The 22,336-nt window shown below is 48.9% G+C and overlaps 2 protein-coding genes and 1 long non-coding RNA gene across 5 annotated transcripts in view; 1 reads left to right on the forward strand and 2 right to left on the reverse strand.

The window, feature by feature from the left end:
- The window catches only part of LOC145507142 (liprin-alpha-1-like), a 25,851-nt gene extending 13,983 nt beyond the window's left edge, over window positions 1-11,868 (reverse strand). The window contains exons 1-4 of one of the 2 annotated variants that reach the window (XM_081493071.1): window positions 11,828-11,868; window positions 9,444-9,545; window positions 8,832-8,972; window positions 8,096-8,242 (exon numbers count right to left, since the gene is read on the reverse strand). In XM_081493071.1, coding sequence (XP_081349197.1) covers window positions 8,096-8,242; window positions 8,832-8,903 — 219 coding nt within the window. In that variant the 5' untranslated portion in view covers window positions 8,904-8,972; window positions 9,444-9,545; window positions 11,828-11,868. Of the gene's footprint in view, window positions 1-8,095; window positions 8,243-8,831; window positions 8,973-9,443; window positions 9,546-10,747; window positions 11,133-11,827 lie in introns of those variants that run through there. The other variant, XM_081493060.1, reaches the window with a different exon arrangement.
- Window positions 11,189-14,927, forward strand: LOC145507167 (uncharacterized). 2 transcript variants are annotated; one of them, XR_014054628.1, is made up of 2 exons: window positions 11,189-12,284; window positions 14,026-14,927. It is a non-coding gene; the product is annotated as an uncharacterized LOC145507167 (long non-coding RNA). The 2 variants fall into 2 exon arrangements; XR_014054627.1 differs by having other exon boundaries at window positions 14,553-14,927.
- The window catches only part of LOC145507145 (uncharacterized), a 26,581-nt gene continuing 17,058 nt past the window's right edge, over window positions 12,814-22,336 (reverse strand). Inside the window, exons 3-12 of the mRNA XM_081493083.1 lie at window positions 21,219-21,339; window positions 18,418-18,477; window positions 17,951-18,030; window positions 16,959-17,120; window positions 16,772-16,869; window positions 16,187-16,298; window positions 15,169-15,419; window positions 14,695-14,720; window positions 14,062-14,119; window positions 12,814-12,880 (exon numbers count right to left, since the gene is read on the reverse strand). Coding sequence (XP_081349209.1) covers window positions 12,864-12,880; window positions 14,062-14,119; window positions 14,695-14,720; window positions 15,169-15,419; window positions 16,187-16,298; window positions 16,772-16,869; window positions 16,959-17,120; window positions 17,951-18,030; window positions 18,418-18,477; window positions 21,219-21,339 — 985 coding nt within the window. The 3' untranslated portion in view covers window positions 12,814-12,863. The remainder of the gene's footprint in view (window positions 12,881-14,061; window positions 14,120-14,694; window positions 14,721-15,168; window positions 15,420-16,186; window positions 16,299-16,771; window positions 16,870-16,958; window positions 17,121-17,950; window positions 18,031-18,417; window positions 18,478-21,218; window positions 21,340-22,336) is intronic.

Consider the following 22,336-nt stretch of genomic DNA (forward strand, 5'->3'; position numbering starts at 1 on the left):
AGCGCAGAAGCGTGGCCAAGAGGAGCTAGGCCGGGCCGGGCTGGGGGCCGGGGGCCGGGGGCCGGGAGCTGGGGGCGGCAACCGACAGGGGCTAGGCCGGGCCGGGGGCCAGGGCGGCGGCCGAGAGGGGCTAGGCCGGGCCGGGAGCGGCGGCCGACAGGGGCTAGGCCGGGCCGGGGGCCGGGGGCCGGGGGCCAGGGGCGGTGGCCAACAGGGGCTAAGCCGGGTCGGGGCCCGGGGGCTGGGGGCGGCGGCCGAGAGGGGCTAGGCCGGGCCGGGAGCCGGGGGCGGCGGCCGACAGGGGCTAGGCCGGGCCGGGGGCCGGGGGCTGGGGGCGGCGGCCGAGAGGGCCTAGGCCCGGCCGGGGCCCGGGGGCGGCGGCCGACAGGGGCTAGGCCGGGCCGGAGGCCGGGGCCGGCGGCCAACAGGGCCTAGGCCGGGTCGGGGCCCGGGGGCTGGGGGCGGCGGCCAAGAGGGGCTAGGACGGGCCGGGGGCGGCGGCCGACAGCGGCTAGGCCGGGCCGGGGGCCGGGGGGCGAGAGGGGCTAGGCCGGGCCGGGGGCCGGGGGCCGGGGGCGGTGGCCGAGAGGGGCTAGGCCGGGTCGGGGCCCGGGGGCTGGGGACGGCGGCCGAGAGGGGCTAGGCCGGGCCGGGGTCCGGGGGCCAGGGGCCGGGGGCGGTGGCCGAGAGGGGCTAGGCCGGGTCGGGGCCCGGGGGCTGGGGGCGGCGGCCGAGATGGCCTAGGCCGGGCCGGGGCCCGGGGGCGGCGGCCGACAGGGTCTAGGCCGGGCCGGGGCCCGGGGGCGGCGGCCGAGATGGCCTAGGCCGGGCCGGGGGCCGGGGGCGGCGGCCGACAGGGGCTAGAACAGGCCGGGAGCTGGGGCCGGCGGCGGAGGTGGTGGCGGCAAGAGGAATTACCCAAGGCCCAAGGTAAGAGAAACCCAAGTAAGACGGTAAGTGTTGCGAGAGGGCATCACAGGGCAGACACACTAAAACTAAAACTACAGAAAACTAGCTAATCTGATCACACGGACCACAGCCTTGTCTATCTCAATGAAACTAAGCCATGCCGTGTGGGGCCACCCAAGACAGATGGGTCATGGTGGAGAGGTCTGACAGATTGTGGTCCACTGGAGAAGGGCATGGCAAACCACTTCAGTATTCTTGCCTTGAGAACCCCATGAACAGTATGAAAAGGCAAAAGGATAGGACCCTGAAAGATGAACTCCCCAGGTCAGTAGGTGCCCAATATGCTAATGGAGATCAGTGGAGAAATAACTCCAGAAAGAATGATGGGATGGAGCCAAAGCAAAAACGATACCCAACTGTGGATGTGACTGGTGATAGACGCAAAGTCCAATGCTGTAAAGAGCAATATTGCATAGGAACCTGGAATGTTAGGTCCATGAATCAAGGCAAACTGGAAGTGGTCAAACAGGAGATGGCAAGAGTGAACGTTGACATTCTAGGAATCAGCGAACTAAGATGGACTGGAATGGGTGAATTTAACTCAGATGACCATTATATCTACTACTGTGGGCAAGAATCCCGTAGAAGAAATGGAGTAGCCATCATGGTCAACAAACGAGTCCGAAATGCAGTACTTGGATGCAATCTCAAAAAAGACAGAATGATCTCTGTTCGTTTCCAAGGCAAACCATTCAATATCACGGTAATCCAAGTCTATGCCCCGACCAGTAACGCCGAAGAAGCTGAAGTTGAACGGTTCTATGAAGACCTACAAGACCTTCTAGAACTAACACCCAAAAAAGATGTCCTTTTCATTATAGGGGACTGGAATGCAAAAGTAGGAAGTCAAGAAACACCTGGCGTAACAGGCAAGTTTGGCCTTGGAGTACAGAATGAAGCAGGGCAAAGGCTAATCGAGTTTTGCCACGAGAACGCACTGGTGATAGCAAACACCCTATTCCAACAACACAAGAGAAGACTCTACACGTGGACATCACCAGATGGTCAACACCGAAATCAGATTCATTATATTCTTTGCAGCCAAAGATGGAGAAGCTCTATACAGTCAGCAAAAACAAGACCAGGAGCAGACCGTGGCTCAGATCATGAACTGCTTATTGCCAAATTCAGACTTAAATTGAAGAAAGTAGGGAAAACCACTAGACCATTCAGGTATGACCTAGATCAAATCCCTTATGACTATACAGTGGAAGTGACAAACAGATTTAAGGGACTAGACCTGACAGACAGAGTGCCTGATGAACTATGGACAGAGGTTCGTGACACTGTACAGGAGACAGGGATCAAGAAAATCCCCATGGAAAAGAAATGCAAAAAAGCAAAACGGCTGTCTGAGGAGGCCTTACAGATAGCTGGGAAGAGAAGAGAAGCGAAAAGCAAAGGAGAAAAGGAAAGATATTCTCATCTGAATGCAGAGTTCCAAAGAATAGCAAAGAGAGATAAGAAAGCCTTCCTCAGCGATCAATGCAAACAAATAGAGGAAAACAACAGATTGGGAAAGGCTAGAGACCTCTTCAAGAAAATTAGAGATACCAAAGGAACTTTTCATGCAAAGATAGGCTCGATAAAGGACAGAAATGGTATGGACCTAACAGAAGCAGAAGATATTAAGAAGAGGTGGCAAGAATACACAGAAGAACTGTACAAAAAAGATCTTCACGACCCAGATAATCACGGTGGTGTGATCACTCACCTAGAGCCAGACATCCTGGAATGTGAAGTCAAGTGGGCCTTAGAAAGCATCACTACGTGAAATCATCCCAGCCATCTTCTCTGACCACAATGCAGTAAGATTAGACCTCAATTACAGGAAAAAAACTATTAAAAGTTCCAACATATGGAGGCTAAACAACACGCTTCTGAATAACCAACAAATCACAGAAGAAATCAAAAAAGAAATAAAATTATGCATAGAAACGAATGAAAATGAAAGCACAACAACCCAAAACCTATGGGACACTGTAAAAGCAATACTAAGGGGAAGGTTCATAGCAATACAGGCGTACCTCAAGAAACAAGAAAAAAATCAAATAAATCAACTAACTCTACACCTAAAGCAACTAGAGAAGGAAGAAATGAAAAACCCCAGGGTCAGTAGAAGGAAAGAAATCTTAAAAATTAGGGCAGAAATAAATGCAAAAGAAACAAAAGAGACCATAGCAAAAATCAACAAAACTAAAAGCTGGTTTTTCGAGAAGATAAACAAAATTGATAAGCCATTAGCCAGACTCATCAAGAAACACCGGGAGAAGAATCAGATCAACAAAATTAGAAATGAAAATGGAGAGATCACAACAGACTCCACAGAAATACAAAGGATCATAAGAGACTACTACCAACAGCTATATGCCAATAAAATGGACAACTTGGAAGAAATGGACAAATTCTTAGAAAAGTATAACTTTCCAAAACTGAACCAGGAAGAAATAGAAGATCTTAACAGACCCATCACAAGCACGGAAATCGAAACTGTAATCAGAAATCTTCCAGCAAACAAAAGCCCAGGACCAGACGGCTTCACAGCGGAATTCTACCAAAAATTTAGAGAAGAGCTAACACCTATCCTACTCAAACTCTTCCAGAAAAGTGCAGAAGATGGTAAACTTCCAAACTCATTCTATGAGGCCACCATCACCCTAATTCCAAAACCAGACAAAGATGTCACAAAAAAGGAAAACTACAGGCCAATATCACTGATGAACATAGATGCAAAAATCCTTAATAAAATTCTAGCAAACAGAATCCAACATCATATTAAAAAGATCATACATCATGACCAAGTGGGCTTTATCCCAGGAATGCAAGGTTTTTTTAACATCCGCAAATCAATCAATGTAATACACCACATTAACAAATTGAAAGAAAAAAACCATATGGTTATCTCAATAGATGCAGAAAAAGCCTTTGACAAAATTCAGCATCCATTTATGATTAAAACCCTCCAGAAAGCAGGAATAGAAGGAACATATCTCAACATAATAAAAGCTATATATGACAAACCCACAGCAAACATTATCCTCAATGGTGAAAAATTGAAAGCATTTCCCCTGAAGTCAGGAACAAGGCAAGGATGCCCACTTTCACCACTACTATTCAACATAGTTTTGGAAGTTTTGGCCACAGCAATCAGAGCTGAAAAAGAAATAAAAGGAATACAGATAGGAAAAGAAGAAGTAAAACTCTCACTGTTTGCAGATGACATGATCCTCTACATAGAAAACCCTAAAGACTCTACTAGAAAATTACTAGAGTTGATCAATGAATATAGTAAAGTTGCAGGATATAAAATTAACACACAGAAATCCCTTGCATTCCTATACTCCAATATTGAGAAAACAGAAAGAGAAATTAAGGAAACAATACCATTCACCACTGCATCAAAAAGAATAAAATACTTAGGAATATATCTACCTAAAGAAACAAAAGACTTATATATAGAAAACTATAAAACACTGATGAAAGAAATCAAAGAGGACACAAACAGATGGAGAAATATACCGTGTTCATGGATTGGAAGAATTAATATAGTGAAAATGAGTATTCTACCCAAAGCAATCTACAGATTCAATGCAATCCCTATCAAGCTACCAATGGTATTTTTCACAGAACTAGAACAAATCATCTCACAATTTGTATGGAAATATAAGAAACCTCGAATAGCCAAAGCAATCTTGAGGAAGAAGAATGGAACTGGAGGAATCAACCTGCCTGACTTCAGGCTCTACTACAAAGCCACAGTCATCAAGACAGTATGGTATTGGCACAAAGATAGAAATATAGATCAATGGAACAAAATAGAAAGCCCAGAGATAAACCCACGCACATATGGACACCTTATCTTCGACAAAGGAGGCAAGAATATACAATGGAGAAAAGACAATCTCTTTAACAAGTGGTGCTGGGAAAACTGGTCAACCACTTGTAAAAGAATGAAACTAGAACACTTCCTAACACCGTACACAAAAATAAACTCAAAATGGATTAAAGATCTAAACGTAAGACCAGAAACAATAAAACTCCTAGAGGAAAACATAGGCAAAACACTCTCCGACATAAATCACAGCAGGATCCTCCATGACCCACCTCCCAGAATATTGGAAATAAAAGCAAAAATAAACAAATGGGACCTAATTAAAATTAAAAGCTTTTGCACAACAAAGGAAACTATAAACAAGGTGAAAAGACAGCCTTCAGAATGGGAGAAAATAATAGCAAATGAAGCAACAGACAAACAATTAATCTCAAAAATATACAAGCAACTTCTGCAGCTGTATTCCCGAAAAATAAACGACCCGATCAAAAAATGGGCCAAAGAACTAAACAGACATTTCTCCAAAGAAGACATACAGATGGCTAACAAACACATGAAAAGATGCTCAACATCACTCATTATTAGAGAAATGCAAATCAAAACCTCAATGAGGTATCATTTCACACCAGTCAGAATGGCTGCTATCCAAAAGTCTACAAGCAATAAATGCTGGAGAGGGTGTGGAGAAAAGGGAACCCTCTTACACTGTTGGTGGGAATGCAAACTAGTACAGCCACTATGGAGAACAGTGTGGAGATTCCTTAAAAAACTGGGAATAGAACTGCCATATGACCCAGCAATCCCACTGCTGGGCATATACACCGAGGAAACCAGAATTGAAAGAGACGCGTGTACCCCAATGTTCATCGCAGCACTGTTTACAATAGCCAGGACATGGAAGCAACCTAGATGTCCATCAGCAGACGAATGGATAAGGAAGCTGTGGTACATATACACAATGGAATATTACTCAGCCATTAAAAAAAATACATTTGAATCGGTTCTACTGAGATGGATGAAACTGGAGCCCATTATACAGAGTGAAGTAAGCCAGAAAGAAAAACAACAATACAGTATACTAATGCATATATATGGAATTTGAAAGATGGTAACGATAACCCTATATGCGAGACAGAATAAGAGACACAGATGCATGGAACAATTTTATGGACTCTGAGGGAGAAGGTGAGGGTGGGACGTTCTGGGAGAATGGCATTGAGACATGTGTATTGTCATATGTGAAACAGAGCACCACTCCATGTTCGATGCATGTGACAAGGGCTCAGGGCCGGGGCAATGGGATGATCCAGAAGGATGGGATGGGGAGGGAGGTGGGTGGGGGGTCCGGGAAGGGGAACACATGTAAACCCATGGCTGATTCATGTCAATGTATGGCAAAAACTATTACAATATTGTAAAGTAATTAGCCCCCAACTAAAATAAATAAATTTATTAAAAAAAAAAAAAAAAAAGAAAGCATCACTACGAACAAAGCTAGTGGAGGTGATGGAATTCCAGTTGAGCTATTTCAAATCCTCAAAGGTGATGCTGTGAAAGTGCTGCACTCGATATGCCAGCAAATTTGGAAAACTCAGCAGTGGCCACAGGACTGGAAAAGGTCAGTTTTCCTTCCAATACCAAAGAAAGGCAATGCCAAAGAATGCTCGAACTACCGCACAATTGTACTCATCTCACATGCTAGTAAAGTAATGCTCAAAATTCTCCAAGCCAGGCTTCAGCAATACGTGAACTGTGAACTTCCAGATGTTCAAGCTGGTTTTAGAAAAGGCAGAGGAACCAGAGATCAAATTGCCAATATCCGCTGGATCATCGAAAAAGCAAGAGAGTTCCAGAAAAACATCTATTTCTGCTTTATTGACTATGCCAAAGCCTTTGACTGTGTGGATCACAATAAACTGTGGAAAATTCTGAAAGAGATGGGAATACCAGACCACCTGACCTGTCTCTTGAGAAACCTGTATGCAGGTCAGGAAGCAACAGTTAGAACTGGACATGGAACAACAGACTGGCTCCAAATAGGAAAAGGAGTACGTCAAGGCTGTATATTGTCACCCTGCTTATTTAACTTATATGCAGAGTACATCATGAGAAACGCTGGGCTGGAAGAAACACAAGCTGGAATCAAAGATTGCCGGGAGAAATATCAATAATCTCAGATATGCGGATGACATCACCCTTATGGCAGAAAGTGAAGAAGAACTAAAGAGCCTCTGGATGAAGGTGAAGGAGAGTGAAAAAATTGGCTTAAAGCTCAACGTTCAGAAAACTAAGATCATGGCATCTGGTCCCATCACTCCATGGGAAATAGATGGGGAAACAGTGGAAACAGTGTCAGACTTTACTGTTTTGGGCTCCAGAATCACTGCTGATGGTGACTGCAGCCATGAAATTAAAAGACGCTTACTCCTTGGAAGGAAGGTTATGGCCAACCTAGATAGCATGTTTAAAAGCAGAGACATTACTTTGCCAACAAAAGTCCGTCTAGTCAAGGCTATGGTTTTTCCAGTGGTCATATATGGATGTGAGAGTTGGACGGTGAAGAAAGCTGAGCGCCACAGAATTGATGCTTTTGAACTGTGGTGTTGGAGAAGACTCTTGAGAGTCCCTTGGACTGCAAGGAGCTCCAATCAGTCCATCCTAAAAGAGATCAATCCTGGGTGTTCATTGGAAGGTCTGATGTTGAAGCTGAAACTCCAATACTTTGGCCACCTCATGCGAAGGGTTGACTCATTGGAAAAGACCCTAATGCTGGGTAGGATTGGGGGCGGGAGGAGAAGGGGACGACAGAGGATGAGATGGTTGGATGGCATCACCGACTCAATGAACATGGGTTTGGGTAGACTCCGGGAGTTGGTGATGGACAGAGGCCTGGAGTGTTGCAGTTCATGGGGTCGCAGAGAGTTGGACACAACTGAGCGACTGAACTGAACTCTGCTCTTTTAGGAAAAACGCTAACAAGCCAACAGATTCACGTTCAAGTAAAACTAAAGAGTCAGGAGTGGAATTCCACAAAATGGTTACACCAAATCCCAAATAATTCAAACCTGTAAGTTGCAGTCACCCCCAATTTTTAAAAAATGGATTTCCTTCCAGTACCGCTTTTTTACCATGATGTACATCCACACTTTTGAACGCAGTATTTTAGGGGCATAAGAGCTTTACACTGGGACTTGATTTCCAACGTGGGAGTCACATGAAAAGGTCTTTACCTTCCTTCCTCCCTCAGGAATTCACTACTATAAAAGTCAGACACAGTTCAGTAAAAGCCATTACCTGTCGATGCATAGAATCCTTATTTGCGATTTCATTTTCAACTTTATCACTGAGGTCGTGCACAGAGGTGGCTTCACGCTGTGTGGCGAGGTAGCGTTTCTCAAGGGTAGTGATTCTCGCCTCCATGTCCGTGTTCTGGGCCATGGCCTATAGCGGGCATTGCAGAGTAGAAAAGGTAAGTCATTATCACACAACACTCCAATACACTTAAGAGTAAAACATTTGGACTAAATCCTAAGTCTCAAATCACACATAAAGTTGGCATCCTCAAAATTAAACTCCTAGACAGGGCCCTTTTCTCAGACTTGAGCAGAAACGTGCCTACTTCAAATGTCACATTTGCCACGACTGGCACCCATCTGTCTTAACGTTCTGTCTGGCCACTCGGTTTATCAAGCTTCTTTTCTATATAATAAACCCAAACAGCAAACAAAAAGTATACTAAACTACCCTGTTATTGCAAGAATTCCAGGAGGAAAGGTATCTGGCATGAAGTCAGGACCTCAGGAGTCAGGAGTGTGGTGGGCTACAGTCCACAGGGTCACAAGGACTCGGACATGACTGAGCACGTACGCAGGCAACGCTTTTTAACCATATAAAACTCTGACTTCGTACAGAAAAAATGTATTTACAAAAATTCAAGAAGCTCAAAAGTCAACTAGTTACATAAATACGTGCATCATCCACCTAACAAGGCAGCAAGTGTACAAATCCAGGACGGCCGGGTGGCTGGTACCTTCTCGCCCAGGGCCTTGTGGTGCTCGAAGAGTGACTTCAGTGCCCTGAGCACCTCCACCTCGCTGGTCATGCCGGCTGGGGACGTGCGGAGGGACGGCACGTACCGGGAAACCAGGCGCTCCAGGTGCTCCAGCAGCAGCTGCAGGGTGGGGCCAAAGGAGCGCCGTCAACCTCATTCTTGAACTCAGGGCCAATAACTCCTCTCAGCCACACGCTAAAGCTGAAACCACGCTAAGGCAAGTCGGAATCCTGCCAGTTCAGTCTCAAGTTAGAGTGGACTTCCCCAGTGGCCCAGTAGTTAAGACTCCGCACTTCGGCAGGGGACATAGGTTTTAATCCCTGGTCGGGGAACTAAGATCCCACACAAAGTGGAGCATGGACAAAAATGTAAGTTAAGAGAATTCTCCCCTCAAACGTACTAAAATTACATTAGCTCTCATCATAAATTTGAAGCAAGGTATGAGAACCCCGAACTGATCCCCCTTGGTCTGCTCAGTGGGAAGATGTGAAAAATGACTTGAAAACCACACCGAGTTTAAAGACAGCAACACAGAGCCCAGTGGTGACCCCCGCGGGGCAAATGGCAACACGTGAGAATCCCCCTACTGACCCTGGTGTTGCTCCTTTCCGCTTTCAGCTCAGCAATTTCTTCTTCTCGTTCAAGCAGCTGCTGCCTGCATACATTTAGTTCTTTAGTAAGTTCTATAAACTCCTAGAAGACAGTGAAATGAGTAAGTAACTAAATGCAAACACAAATTAAAAAGAGAGCGAGCCGCTGAACATTGACCCTGTCAAGTCTCTCCAGGCTCCACACAAAGGATCTCCTTGTCCCTCCAGAGAAGAGGGGGTCCCCTTGACCCCCAGACCACACAGACCACCACAACTCAGACCGGCCTGCAGCCTCCACCTCGACCTGGCAGGCACGCGGCAGGGGAGAACCCGGAATCCAAGCCTGCCTTCTCAAGACCCAGGGACGTCTGAGAAACTTTCCTAAACACAAATCCTAACAACAAAGTGGATAAAGAGATTCTTAAATGACACCCAGACAAGTGACCTGGAACCACTGGGGAGAGTGAAGAACAAAGGTAAGGTCTACAAGGCCACCAGGCTTTGGAGTGTTCCTCTGGGAAAAAGGCTGATGGCACCCCAAGGCCATCCGTTAGCCTGACTCCACTGAAGTCACCCACTCATTCAATAAACTGGTTAAAATGTTAAATTCACGTTATATGTATTTTACCACAATTTGCGTGCACACGGGGCCGTCCACGTGCTGAACTTGCTCTAACTAAACCACACGGAGTCTTTCATTCTTCTGTTTTTCTTTGCAGAAATACAAAAATCCTGGGCTATGTACCCCCTACTACATACTGAGTATTCAGCACCCAGAACAGTGCCCAACTCTTGTGAGAGGCATGTAGTAGACATGTGAAGCTATGAGGGTGTATGTTATACACGTAAAGCAGTAGGTACCAGTCATTAAAATACTGGACCCACTCGTCTGTGCTTTGTAAGATGGGAGACGTTAAGGGGCTTAGCATTTCTGCTTCAAGGACTGACTCTCTAGCTCGATCCACAGGCCCCAGAGACTCCTCCAGCCAGTATATCCCTTCTTTGGAAGAGGGGAGATAATAAGGGGCTTCGCCTTTCTGCTTCAAGGACTGACTCCATAGCTCAGTCCACGTGCCCCAGTGACTCCTCCAGCCAGTGTTGCCCTTCTTGTGGGGCCCCCGCCCATCCTCCACGCAGCACCTGCACAACCTCTTACAAGGTCCACCTGCTGGGGTCCATCCTGCCCACTAAGGCCAAACGCCCTGGCCGGCAAGGCCCACAACCGTGCTAACAAAATCAAACACAAAGCCAACGCTTTGCCGGCTGAGGGCCAATCTAATGGGCCCAGACCCCGGCTGCTCTCACCTCAGGCCACTCTGCTTCCAGGACTTGGGCCGAGGCCAAGTTCTTCCTCCTCTTGGCCTTTGCCTTGGGCTTGCAGCACTGGAAAAGCCCCCAAAGGCGGGTCTTTCTGCGACCCATCCTCGCGGATGGGGGCAGCCCCCCACTAGGGGGCAACTGCTGATTCACAATCAGATGCCTCAGCACCTGAGCTATCACCACCGATCTCACACAATGACCACCGCTATTCACACTACAACCACCCCACTCTCACACACACAGCTCTCACACTATGACCACTGCTCTCACACTACGTCCACCAGCACCGGTGTCTCAAGAAGAAATGGCACGGAGGCTCTGCCTCCAGCACGTCTCCCTGGAGCCCGGAACCTGGAACCCACTGAGTCACAAGGGGCTCCGTGGTAACAGGGGGGCTGGCCTCAGGCCCACCAGCAAGGGCGCAGAGAAGGGGGAGGGGCTGCCAAAAAGACGGCAGGTGAGTGTGGGGTGCGGGAGAAGGAAGGCCGTGCCCACAGCTCAGGCCTACCGTCAAACATGATCCTGCAAGGTACTGGTTCACAGTCGAACCGAACAGGATGAACTGCTTCAGAAACCACCACCACTAGGAATGAGCATATCTTCTAAGTGGACTTCTGCCCCTCCACCCGCTAAACAAGCCTCCAGGGAGGCTAGTGAAAGGGCACCCCTGAACTCAAGGGCGTCCCCAGAACCCACCCAGGTGAGGAGGACTCACCACACTAGCTGCCCCTCACTCTCACCCTGAGCTCGGTCCTCCCTGACTGACTCTCTCAATCGAGCTCAGCAAGGGCTTGACCAACCTCACTCCAGGCACTTAAAATGAACCCACAGTGGGTACAGGGGTTCACTCAACCTGCTGCGAACTCGCTCTCTTAACTTCGACCCTGGGCGGTCAGACAACTCTGCCCTGTGAGGGCTGCATGGTGGAGGTTCAGGGGTGTCCCTGCCTCGAGCCCCGACAGCCAGCCCCTCCCAGGCCCCGCCAGGTGCTGCCCCTTCCTCCGCCCCCGAGTCCCCCACGCCCCTCTCCCGGCTCCACGCCCACCCTCACGGCTCCCCACTCACCGGGGCACAGGCCACACTGCTCCTGGCTCAGCCGGGACCTCTGCTGTCACTTGAAGACCTCAGTCCCGAGGGTGCTTGGGGTCCTATATCCACCCATCTCAGCAATTACAGACTCTGGGAGAGACACAGGACAGTTTGGGGTGCCGCCCGCAGTTCACCCTCAACACATTCTGGGTTTTTTGGCTTTATCTACTGGAGTTTTCTGAGATGTCTTTTGAAAACCTCAACTGTTGCTTTCAAAAAGACTGTAAAATCACTGCTCAAATTTAAGAATCAAATCTTCATTTTCAACCTTCACGTGAAACTGGAGGGAAGACTAAAAGCAGTCATATTTTCAAACTGAAAAAGCAAACCCGCATGTGACCACGTCACAGAATACACGTCACCGAACCCCTTCCTCCTCAGCCTTCTCCTCCACCACCAGCCGCTCAGGATACAGCAGTGGGAGCGGCGTGAGGTCAGCCTGGGGCAGTTGGGGCTCTGCTAGTGCAGGAGATGGAAGAGATGTGGGTTCGATCCCTGGGTTGGAATGATCCCTAGAGGAGGGCATGGTAACCCACTCCAGTATTCTTGCCTGGAGATTCCCATGGACTGAGGAGCCTGGCAGGCTCCTCAGGCCATGGGGTTGCAAAGAGTTGGACATGATTCAAGCCACTGAGCACGCATAGACAGGTGCTCCACAGCCTCCCTGGGCCAGTGGGTGCCCTGCTGGGCAGCACAACCTCTCAGATGTCTCAGGGTGGGTCAACCTGGCCCTGAGCAACCAGGGAGGAGAGAGGATGGTGGAGGAGGGAAGGACAGGGAGGTGTTAGGGGCCACTGGTAGAGGACAAAGGGGTGCAGGGAGGGAATTCGAGTCCTGATGGTCCAGGGACAAGCCGTCCCCTCTCTGAGTTGCCCTAACAGCTATGGAGACAGAAATTAGGCCACTAATTCTGTCACTCCTCCCTCCACTCCTGATCCACTGCCCAGGAGAAAAACACTCACTTTCAGTGGCGTCTCTTGGAACCAGCAGCCATCTTCTCCTCTGAGATCCTTCAGGGGCTGCTGGTTTCTGTAAAACACAATGGAGAGCAGCCTTGGTCTTCATCGAGGATCCTAGATTACAGAACTGAGCCTAGTAAACATTGTTCTGAAATTCTGGCAGATGCAGCCATAAGCAAAACAAAACCAATGCAGGATCTTTGAAGGGAGTGGACAAAAGAGTCATTATTGTATATATGGTTGTATTCTTATCAAACTCGAATGGTTCAACACTAATACCTAAATGTGAATGTATGGATGGATGAATGTTAAAAATTATAACAGGCAATAAATTCTATAATGAATTATGAGTTGGATAAACTCATAAGGTTACAGAACACTGTAATACAAAGATACATCCTCAACAAGAAATGAGAAATTTACCAAAGAAAAACACACATGGAGTTGAGGGATTATAAAACGCTTAACTTAAAATGCTAAATCTTTTCATAAGAAAAATATAGAACACCTGAAAGATCTCAATTCCTTCTAGATTAATTTATAAATTAAGGTAATACTCAAAAACCTCAAAGCTATTGAAGTGATAGGACTCCAAACTGTAGATGTCACTGTATGTGTGTGTGTGCATATATGTATACATATATATTATATATATGTCTTTAGTCACTCAGTCATATCTGATTCTTTGCGACCCCGTGGACTGTAGCCTGCTGGGCTCCTCTGTCCATGGGGATTCTCCAGGCAAGAATACTGGAGTGGGTTGCCATGCCCCACACACACACATATCCACAGTGAAAATACTTCTATATGTTGACAAAGAAATTTTACTTCAAGTAGATTCAACTTAATCATACTTTTGAAATAAATGTGAAATTCCTACTATGATGAGGAATGGCTTAAAAGGCTGTAACAATCACACAGACAAATATTAGGTAGCTCTGACTCCATCACTGGGTCAGTCATGGGAGGAGTCATCACCCTTCGGCTGCCCTGTTCTAGACCAGGGATGTGGTGAGAACAAGACAGAGGATCAACAGCATCAGAGCTGCCAGTGGACCAGAACAGGGCTTGGGCTCCCTTCCCCTCCATGCCCTGGTCTCTCTCCAGAGCAGGGAGTGGGGCTCCCTTCCCTCCATGCCCTGGTCTCCCTCCATCACCACCTCCCCAGAGGAGAGGAGACCTGACCAGCATTGCCTCTCCCTGTCTCTACCACAGTCCGAGCAAGCAGAAGGGCCAGAGCCCCACACTCACCAACAGACAGACTGCTTGCTTCATCTTGGGACTGGGCGTTGTCTTCTGTCAGCTTTTCCTGCCAAGGGACCAGAAGAGAAAGGGAATCTCCATTGGTCAGCGTATTGTTGTGGGCATGGTCCCGAGTCCCAGACCCTCTTGGGGGACACATAAGCACCAGAAAAGGGCCTTGAGAAAGCAAGGCGCTGACCCAGGAGTCACAAACCCACAAACCCCTACAGTATCTGGGGGGACACAGTGGGTTCTGCCTTCCCACCTACTCCTGTGCTTTGCCCCCCAAGTGGGCATAGACTCAGCACATCTGGGCTCTGCTGATGGCACCCAGACTCGGATGTGATGCTAAGGGGATCTGAGCACCCCTGCCTGACACCCCCCATGCCTCTGGGTCCAGGGTTACAGAGTGAGGGTGTCTCAAACAGTAAGGACAGGGCCGGGGCTGCCAACCGGCCTTAGGACAGCTCTCAACAGGCCCGTCTCCCTCCTACATTCAGCCTAGAGCCCCCAGGCCAGTTGAGAGAGTCAGCGACAACAGTAGAGGACAAACCAGGGACCGTGTCCACCCTGGGCTTTGTTGTGGGGGGAAAGCAGTGACTGAGGGTCTGATGCTGCCAGATGCTGGAGAAACCGACTCACCTCGTGGCAACACTCACTCAAGCGACCTAGAAGAGAAGAGACATCCGCTGAGTGGTGGGGACAGCCCTCTTGCCACACCTCCCTCCCTAGGGACAGGGTACAGGCTGGGGGCTCAGACACTGAACAGAGCCCCGGGCCTGTGACGGCAAGCGGGACATTCCGAGTCTGGAGAACCCTCAGGGAAGAGAAGAGAAGGGAGAAAAGGAAATAAAATGAAACCCGTGGAAAATCTCTGTGCAGCGCTCCTGAACCACCTTCTTCTCCTGCCTCCTCCCACCAGACTCGGCCAGGGGGAAGAGGGGACCGTCAGCTGAGTTGGGGGGACCGATGTGATCACGGTTTGGTAGGACCTGGTGAGGTGGGAGGAGGAGGGGTTTCCTGGGGAAGAAGATCAGAGACAAGCCAGGAGGAACAGGAGGATTGGGGAGATGGAGGAGGGAGCCAGCACCTCCTCCTTCCCTTCTAGAACCTCACCTTTAAAGTACCAGCATACAGCACATCCGATTAGGATTAGGACAGTGCTGACTCCAAGTCCAGTTACCATTTTCATCACCAGTGAAGTGCATGAGGAGGGAGAGGGAGTGATGGGTAGTCTCTGGCTCATGGTTGCTCGCTCTCCAGGAACCAGGACCTCCCCATGGGCCAGGGTACTTGATTCTTGGTCCACACACTTGATGTTGCTCCAAGGCGTACAGTCCATGACCATGACCTTCCCATCAGGGCACCTGGGTACAGATACAGGGGGACTCATCAGGGACAGCTAGCTGCATGAGGAGAAAGAGGGGGTAGCCTCCTGTCCTGGGTCCCCTGACAAGACTGGAGAGGGGACAGGCTCCTGCTATCTGCAGGGCAGGGTCCCCTCACTTCCCCTCACTGGGCAGGAGAAGGATCCAGGATTGTGTATTGTGGCCCCCGGGCTCCTGCTGAGTGTTCAGAGCTGTTCTTCAAGAGCTCTGTGAGAGGGGGGCCTCATCCAGGTCAAGGGTCAGAAGGGTATGGGCACAAGTCTGACTCATCTTCCAGTCAAACTTAAATACGAGGCCCTCTCATCCACCTGTTGACTCTTCCTACCAATCTCAGCCAACACTGGAGCGTCAGAGGACAGTGAATTACTATTGGCCACCGAGCCCCCCAACAGGAAAGATTCAGGTGCTACTGGGGAGCAAGGGCTGGGTGTGAGGCCTGGCGAGTTGGCTCCGGTTTTATAGGAACCTTGAAGGAGCACACACGTGGCCTCATGATGACTTCTGTCTGCTGTCAGCACTTCGGTCTTTCTAGGCCCCTCCTGAGGAGACGTGGGAAGGGGCCACTGGGAAAGCCGTGCAGGACAAACGGGGGTGGTGGGGAGCGCCGCTGCAGGCTCAGGAGACCCCACAGGCACAGGGGAGCTCTGAGAGGTGGGAGGGGCTTCACAGAAGCAGGAGAGAGACATGGGTACAAGGAAACTGGGGTCTCCTGTGGGTTGGAAGCCCCCTAGGCTCCTGTGTCTCACCCGGTGCTGCATTTTTGACAGAACTCAGGTGCATCTTCTCCACGGAAAGTGCCAGGTTTGCACTGACACTCAGTGTCCTTGGTGGAGGTGCAGCGGTTTTTTTCTTCTTCTCCTAGAGACCAAAGATAAGGTTTTGCTGTTTGTTGCTGTTTCAATGAAAGAATTAGTGTTTTTCATGGGTGTTTGGAACTTCCCTGGTGGCTCAGGCGGTAAAGCATCTGCCTACCAGGCGGGAGACCTGGGTTCCATCCCTGGGTCGGGAAGATCCCCTGGAGAAGGAAATGGCAACCCACTCCAGTACTCTTGCCTAAACAATCCCATGGACGGAGGATCCTGGTAGGCTACAGTTCATGGGGTCGCAAAGAGTCGGACACGGCTGAGCTCACCCATGTGAGCCCCAGGACAGAGCACAGGTTCTCTGGCCACAGAGGACGACCTCAAAAACAGTCCTTTCCATCCCTCCCTCCTCTGTCATGATGCGAGGTGTGTTTTCTCCAAGGAAAGCATTTCCTGAAGTTTTCTTTCAAATAGGAAATCACTGAGGCTGCTTATACACTGGGAAGCAAGAAATAGGACTGTACTAGCCTTTCAGGTCATTCTGGCGTTCTTCTCTTTTCCTTTCCAGTCCTTTTCGGTCATAATTCAACCTTCGCAGGCACACAATTCCACACTGCAAACTGTTTCTGTTTCCAAGAGAAAAAGAAAAAATTTAGACCTGGCCGCAGGCAAACATCTCTCAGCAGGCTAGTGAGAACTTCTTGCACCGACTGACCTGTGAAAACTATCAATCATTTTCAGTTGTCCACGAAGGGCTTTCTTGGTCAAGTGGTCCAGCATCCGCGCGTGCACAAGGCACTCCATGAAATAGCTACGGTTCTGCGGGAGGCCCAGACTGGGCAGCCACTTGTTGCCGATCCACTCATGTTTCACGTTCCTGTACGCAAGGGTCTGCATTCAATCATTAAGGATGGTTAATTGAGGAAAAAACGGAGGAGGCAACGGCAACCCACTCCAGTACTCTTGCCTGGAAAATCTTGGTGACAGGATGATTTGAGAGAACAGCACGGAAACATGAATATCACCATATGTAAAAGAGATGACCAGTGCAAGTTCGACGCATGAAGCGGGGCACTCAAAGCCGGTGCTCTGGGACAACCCAAGGGGTGGGGTGGGGAGGGAGGCGGGAGGGGGGTTCAGGATGGGGGACACATGTGCACCCATGGGTGATTCATGGCAAAAACCACCACCACACCATAAGGAAATTATCCTCCAATTAAAAGAAATTAAAAAGATACAACTGTTTCAATCAGTCAAAACTTTCCTCACACTTCCTACTTTTAACCCATGTAACAGACAGACAAGAGTTTTCTATAATCCCTACGGTGAGCAACAGTGAGGTGGCACGCAGTCTTTGACCACCTGACAAGCATCTCCTTGGCGAGCCCCCGGGCAGACACCGTCCGCAGTGCTGGGCTACAGCAGGCCGACAGGGACGCCCCCTGTCCTGGGACGCACGTGCCTTGAGGGGCGGGGGGGGCAGAAAGCGAACAGGTGTGTGAGAGCGTTTCTGAGCCACGCTGCTGTGAGGGAGAGGAAGCGGACGGCACGGACTGCAGTGGGACGGGAGGAGGGGGCTGGCTTCAGATGGGGGGGAGGGGAGACCTTCAGACAAACGACTTTTGAGCTGAGACAGAAAGAGTCCACAGGAGCTGGCCTCCCGACCAAAATAACAGCAACAGTGACGACCCACAGCACCCACTTCACCTGCATTTCTGAGGCCGAACCAGGTGAGCCAGCTCGGCAAACCTCCACAGGGCAGCGCGCAGGCTCCGAGGAGCGCCGTTCTCAGGGAGTGAAGGAGCGGTGTGTTACCCGGAGGAGTCACAGACACCGGTCATCAACAGGACTTCAGATAAACAAAAGAGCTCTTTTCACTAATTTCTAATTTTAGAGAAAAGGCCATTTAAGTGTGCAACTACTTTTGAAATTTTAAGGTTTAATGGGACGAAATTATACAGAATTTTTTTAAAAACTCCCATTTTAATTCCCATCTCATCCAATAAATAATGAAGAACAACATTCTGAGAAGAAGTAAAACAATAGAGTCTACTTTATCCAACAGCATTTGCTTCCTTCTAACATTTTTACTTATCAAATACAAGAAAATTTCATACATTACTCAATACAGTGGATCAATAGACTTGTTTCAATAAGGAAAAATAAAAACCCACCTTTTTAATTTCCTTATAGAGTTCCAGCTGCAACCTCGGAAGATTGGAATCCATCAAAGCCTACAACAAAACACAAGAGATTTGTTCAGAGAAGATACATTCTACTTACTAGCAGTTCTAAGAGTGATGAAGGACAGGGAAGCCTGGCGTGCTGCAGTCCACGGGGCCGCAAAGAGTTGGACACGACTGAGCGACTGAACAACAACCACGAAGCAGTTCTAAAGGAATCTGAAGGGCAACTAAAACTTCAATGTTGATGCGAAGGAGAATATAATAGCAACTAAATTGAAAACCTGTTCATTAAGAAAGAAGTATATGTATGCAGGAAGTTACCAACTAGATACAGGTCATTCACCATAATATTTAAAAAAGGAAGGAAAAGAATATTCATTACAATCAAACACTACATAATATCAAAATTAAATGGTAGATAGTTCAAATTCACTCTAAAGCTCTTATATTCAATTCAAGTACATACTTTAATCATTTTTAGTCATTAAAGCACATTCTTTAACCATCGTTTTTAATGATGATCCAACATCAGCAATTCCCTGGAGTCTGCAGAGCAAGTGGGACAGGAGGTGGACACCCAAGGGCAGAGCCCTGATTCTGGCGTGGGAACACGCCGCTCCACGCAGAAGCCGCACCCTTCCCAAAGGTCTGGTCCGCCCGTGAGGCACACGTGCTCCCCACCTCAGGGCCCCAGCGACACACGAACCTGCTGGAACCACAGGCTCCTCAGAGCCCTGACCCTCTTGCTCGATTACAAGTCAAACCGAAATGGCCACACGGGCAACTTCAACCCAGGAATAATGGCAGATGGCAACCACCAGCAAGGACACAAAGTCCACGCTGGAGATGGCTTCCCAAGACGGAAAGATCTCTGGGCCCCGCTCTCAGCCATGAGAACCCTCTCCTCCGAACGGTACTGCCAATGGCTTGTCCACAAGAAGAGAGGGAAGATATAACCAAGCCTCCACAGAAAAGACCTCTTCCTTTCCTGTGATATAAGCACGTGACAGCTAGAAACCAAGCTGGTCTTAGCAAACCCACAGAGGCTCAGCGAGCTTGAAAATCAAAACACGGTCACATTCTGGGAGGTTCTGAATCATGCCTAGGATATTTTAAAATTCTAATTCTACTATTTCAGTTTGGACTACAGTCCCTCAAACAAGCACATCAAAACGGACAAGTATATAGTAAAACACGGCTTGGCCAGTAAAACTAGAAGGCATATCCAAGTTTTGTTTCACTTCATAAATGTTTTATAAACTAATGTCAAATGTATTTTATTACAGGAGAAAAGTAAACTTCAAAGCCGAGAAATAGCACTGAATGGGTGCTCACAGCCACAGGCGATGCTAATGCGCCACCTGAGCCCCCCCTGCTCCCGCCTCCACCTCCACACCGGGGTGGACACACAGCCGCCAGGTCCAGTCCGTGACAGCCCAACCTCTGCTCCTCACTGGCACCCCAGCACCTCCTCCTGGCTCAGGGCCCCGCCTCTCTTCCCTGGACACTTAGCCTCCCTCATGGATTCTGGGCACAAAGTCTCTCTTCTGTCCAAGGCAGGATACAAGGCACCACCAGGATACTTCAACTACCAGGTTACAAATCCTCGAGAGCTCTTCCCTTTCTTCATTCTCTACCAAATAAAGTGCAAACCCCTTGAACTGATCCTCAACATCTCCCATTCTCTGGTAGAGTCCCCCTCCTCTGTGAGTCTGCAAGCGTTAAGAAGGTCCTAAGGGACGTCCCTAGAGCACTCCTTGCTTCCACTGCACTGGGGCCCGGGTTCGATCCCTGGTGGGGGAAACCCAGATCCCACATGCCACACAGGGAGCCAAAAAAAGAGAAGGTCCTAAATCTTCTCGTTCACCTAACTGCCACCACCTCCGGGGAGCCTGCTCTGCCTCCCCACACAGAAATCACCTCCACCTCCAGACTGCAATGATGAGCTGCCAACATCTCCCAGAACTCAGAACTTACACCATGCGTTCAGGCATTTCTGAACAAACATGCTCCCCATCTGAGACTGTACATCATCCGAAGGCAGGAGCACACTGTCAGCTGAAACCCCAGGATGGCTGGGGATACAAACAAGGAGAAGGGCAGAATGAGAAAAACAAAGGCAGTTTTCCAAGATAGTAACAATTATGAAAGAACTTCATCTTCAATGGCAGCAGAAAACAGGAAAAGGGAAAAGTGGATTAAAGCTACACTGATCTTGGGTACAAACTCTGCACTGGGAAAGCCTGAGCAAAGAGGACCTGTGTCCCCCGCGCTCCTCACCTCACCTCCCACCCAGGTGGCTCTGGCTTCACCAACCTTTTCTGGGAACTCCTATCTCCCCAGTCACGTCACACCAACTCCAGCCAGAACTCCAGCCAAGCTACCAGAGAAGGCACGTCCTTACCTGTGAACAGTCCTGCCCGACCCAGGACTCGGGAGACGAAGACATCAACGGCGGATTCCACCGCCCGTCCCCTTGCCTTCTCGGGGCGTCTTGGTTTCTCGACAGAGTGACACTCGGTCCAAGAGCCCCCAGAGGTCACTGCCAGCGCCCATCCCTGACCTACGCCCCACGCAGGCATGAGGGGAAACCCGTTCCCTCTGACTGGGCAGGTACAGCCAGTACCCTGGCAGACACTAGAGTCCCTCCAAACCACACACTATTCGATTAAAAAAGTGCAGACGACCTAAAGGACTTGGCTACTCAAAACAAAAGAACACCAAGTCACGGCTTCTTCCCTTAGCTACAGTGATCGTATCTCAGAGAACACCATCCAGAGGGTTCTTACTTTTATGACTTTGTTGAGGCATTCGTCAGCCACCATCCTGACATCTGACTCCGCGTCATCACTGCACAGCAGAAAAAGTTCCATAGCGATGCCCAGAAGTTTCTGGAATTCTGGAGAATTTCTAAATGAAAAGAGAAGAGAGACTGTCACAGCCCAGAGAACACACGATGATGAAACGCAGTTAGGTTTCTGGTATCCTGTGTGGGATTCTGGAAGAGAAAAAGGACGTTACATTTACGTTACAGGTAAAATTCATCTCAATAATATATTTCATTTAACCCAATGTATCCAAAATATTACTTCAACGTGTAATCAACATGAAGAAATTACTGTGCTATGGAACAACCTCTTTTACAGCACATCTGAATTCAGACACAAAATTTTCATCAGAACTATTTTATTTGGGGGCTTCCGTGGTGGTCCAGTGGTGGGACACAGGCTCGCTCCCTGGTCTGCGAAGACTGGCAGGCTCCCACGTGCTGTGGGGACAGCTAAGCCCGGGCACAATACTGAGCCCGCACACCGCCATCAGAGCACCCCCCGCCTGCTGCAACTAGAGGAAGCCCGAGAAGGAGCGAAGACCCAGCACAGCCCAAAACAAGTCATTAGATAAACCTTTAAAAGAGAGAGGGGGGGGGAGACAGAAATACGTGTATAGAGATTCCATACAATTCACAGCTGAAAAAGCAGGCTGACTTGTAATTAGTAGATAACCTGGAACTCGGAAGCACAGCCTAGTGATTGCAGTCAGCAATACTGCATTTTAAACTTCAAAGTTGCTAAGAGACGAGCTCTTTAGTGCTCTCAACACACAAAAAGGAATGACAATGATACGACAGAGGTGCTGGCTAACACTAGGTTGCCGCAGTGCATTATACAAGGGAAGCAAACCACCAGTGTTGTGGGCCCATTCTCTCTCAATTTTTAAAAAAGACAAAAAGTAGGTTTACATACTACTTCTAACCATGCTTTTAAGAAGCTCTCCAATAACGAAATCAAATACTGTTTTTAAATTTTAATTTAATAAAATAGATAGAGGACTTAGGGGAGTCCCTGGTGCCTAGTGGTTAGCACTCTTGAGCTCTTGCTGCTGTGGCCCCAGGTTCGACCCCTGGCGG

This window comes from Giraffa tippelskirchi, chromosome 1 (assembly GCF_054371585.1).
Source record: "Giraffa tippelskirchi isolate mGirTip1 chromosome 1, T2T-mGirTip1v1.2.pri, whole genome shotgun sequence".
Taxonomy (NCBI): Eukaryota; Metazoa; Chordata; class Mammalia; order Artiodactyla; family Giraffidae; genus Giraffa; species Giraffa tippelskirchi.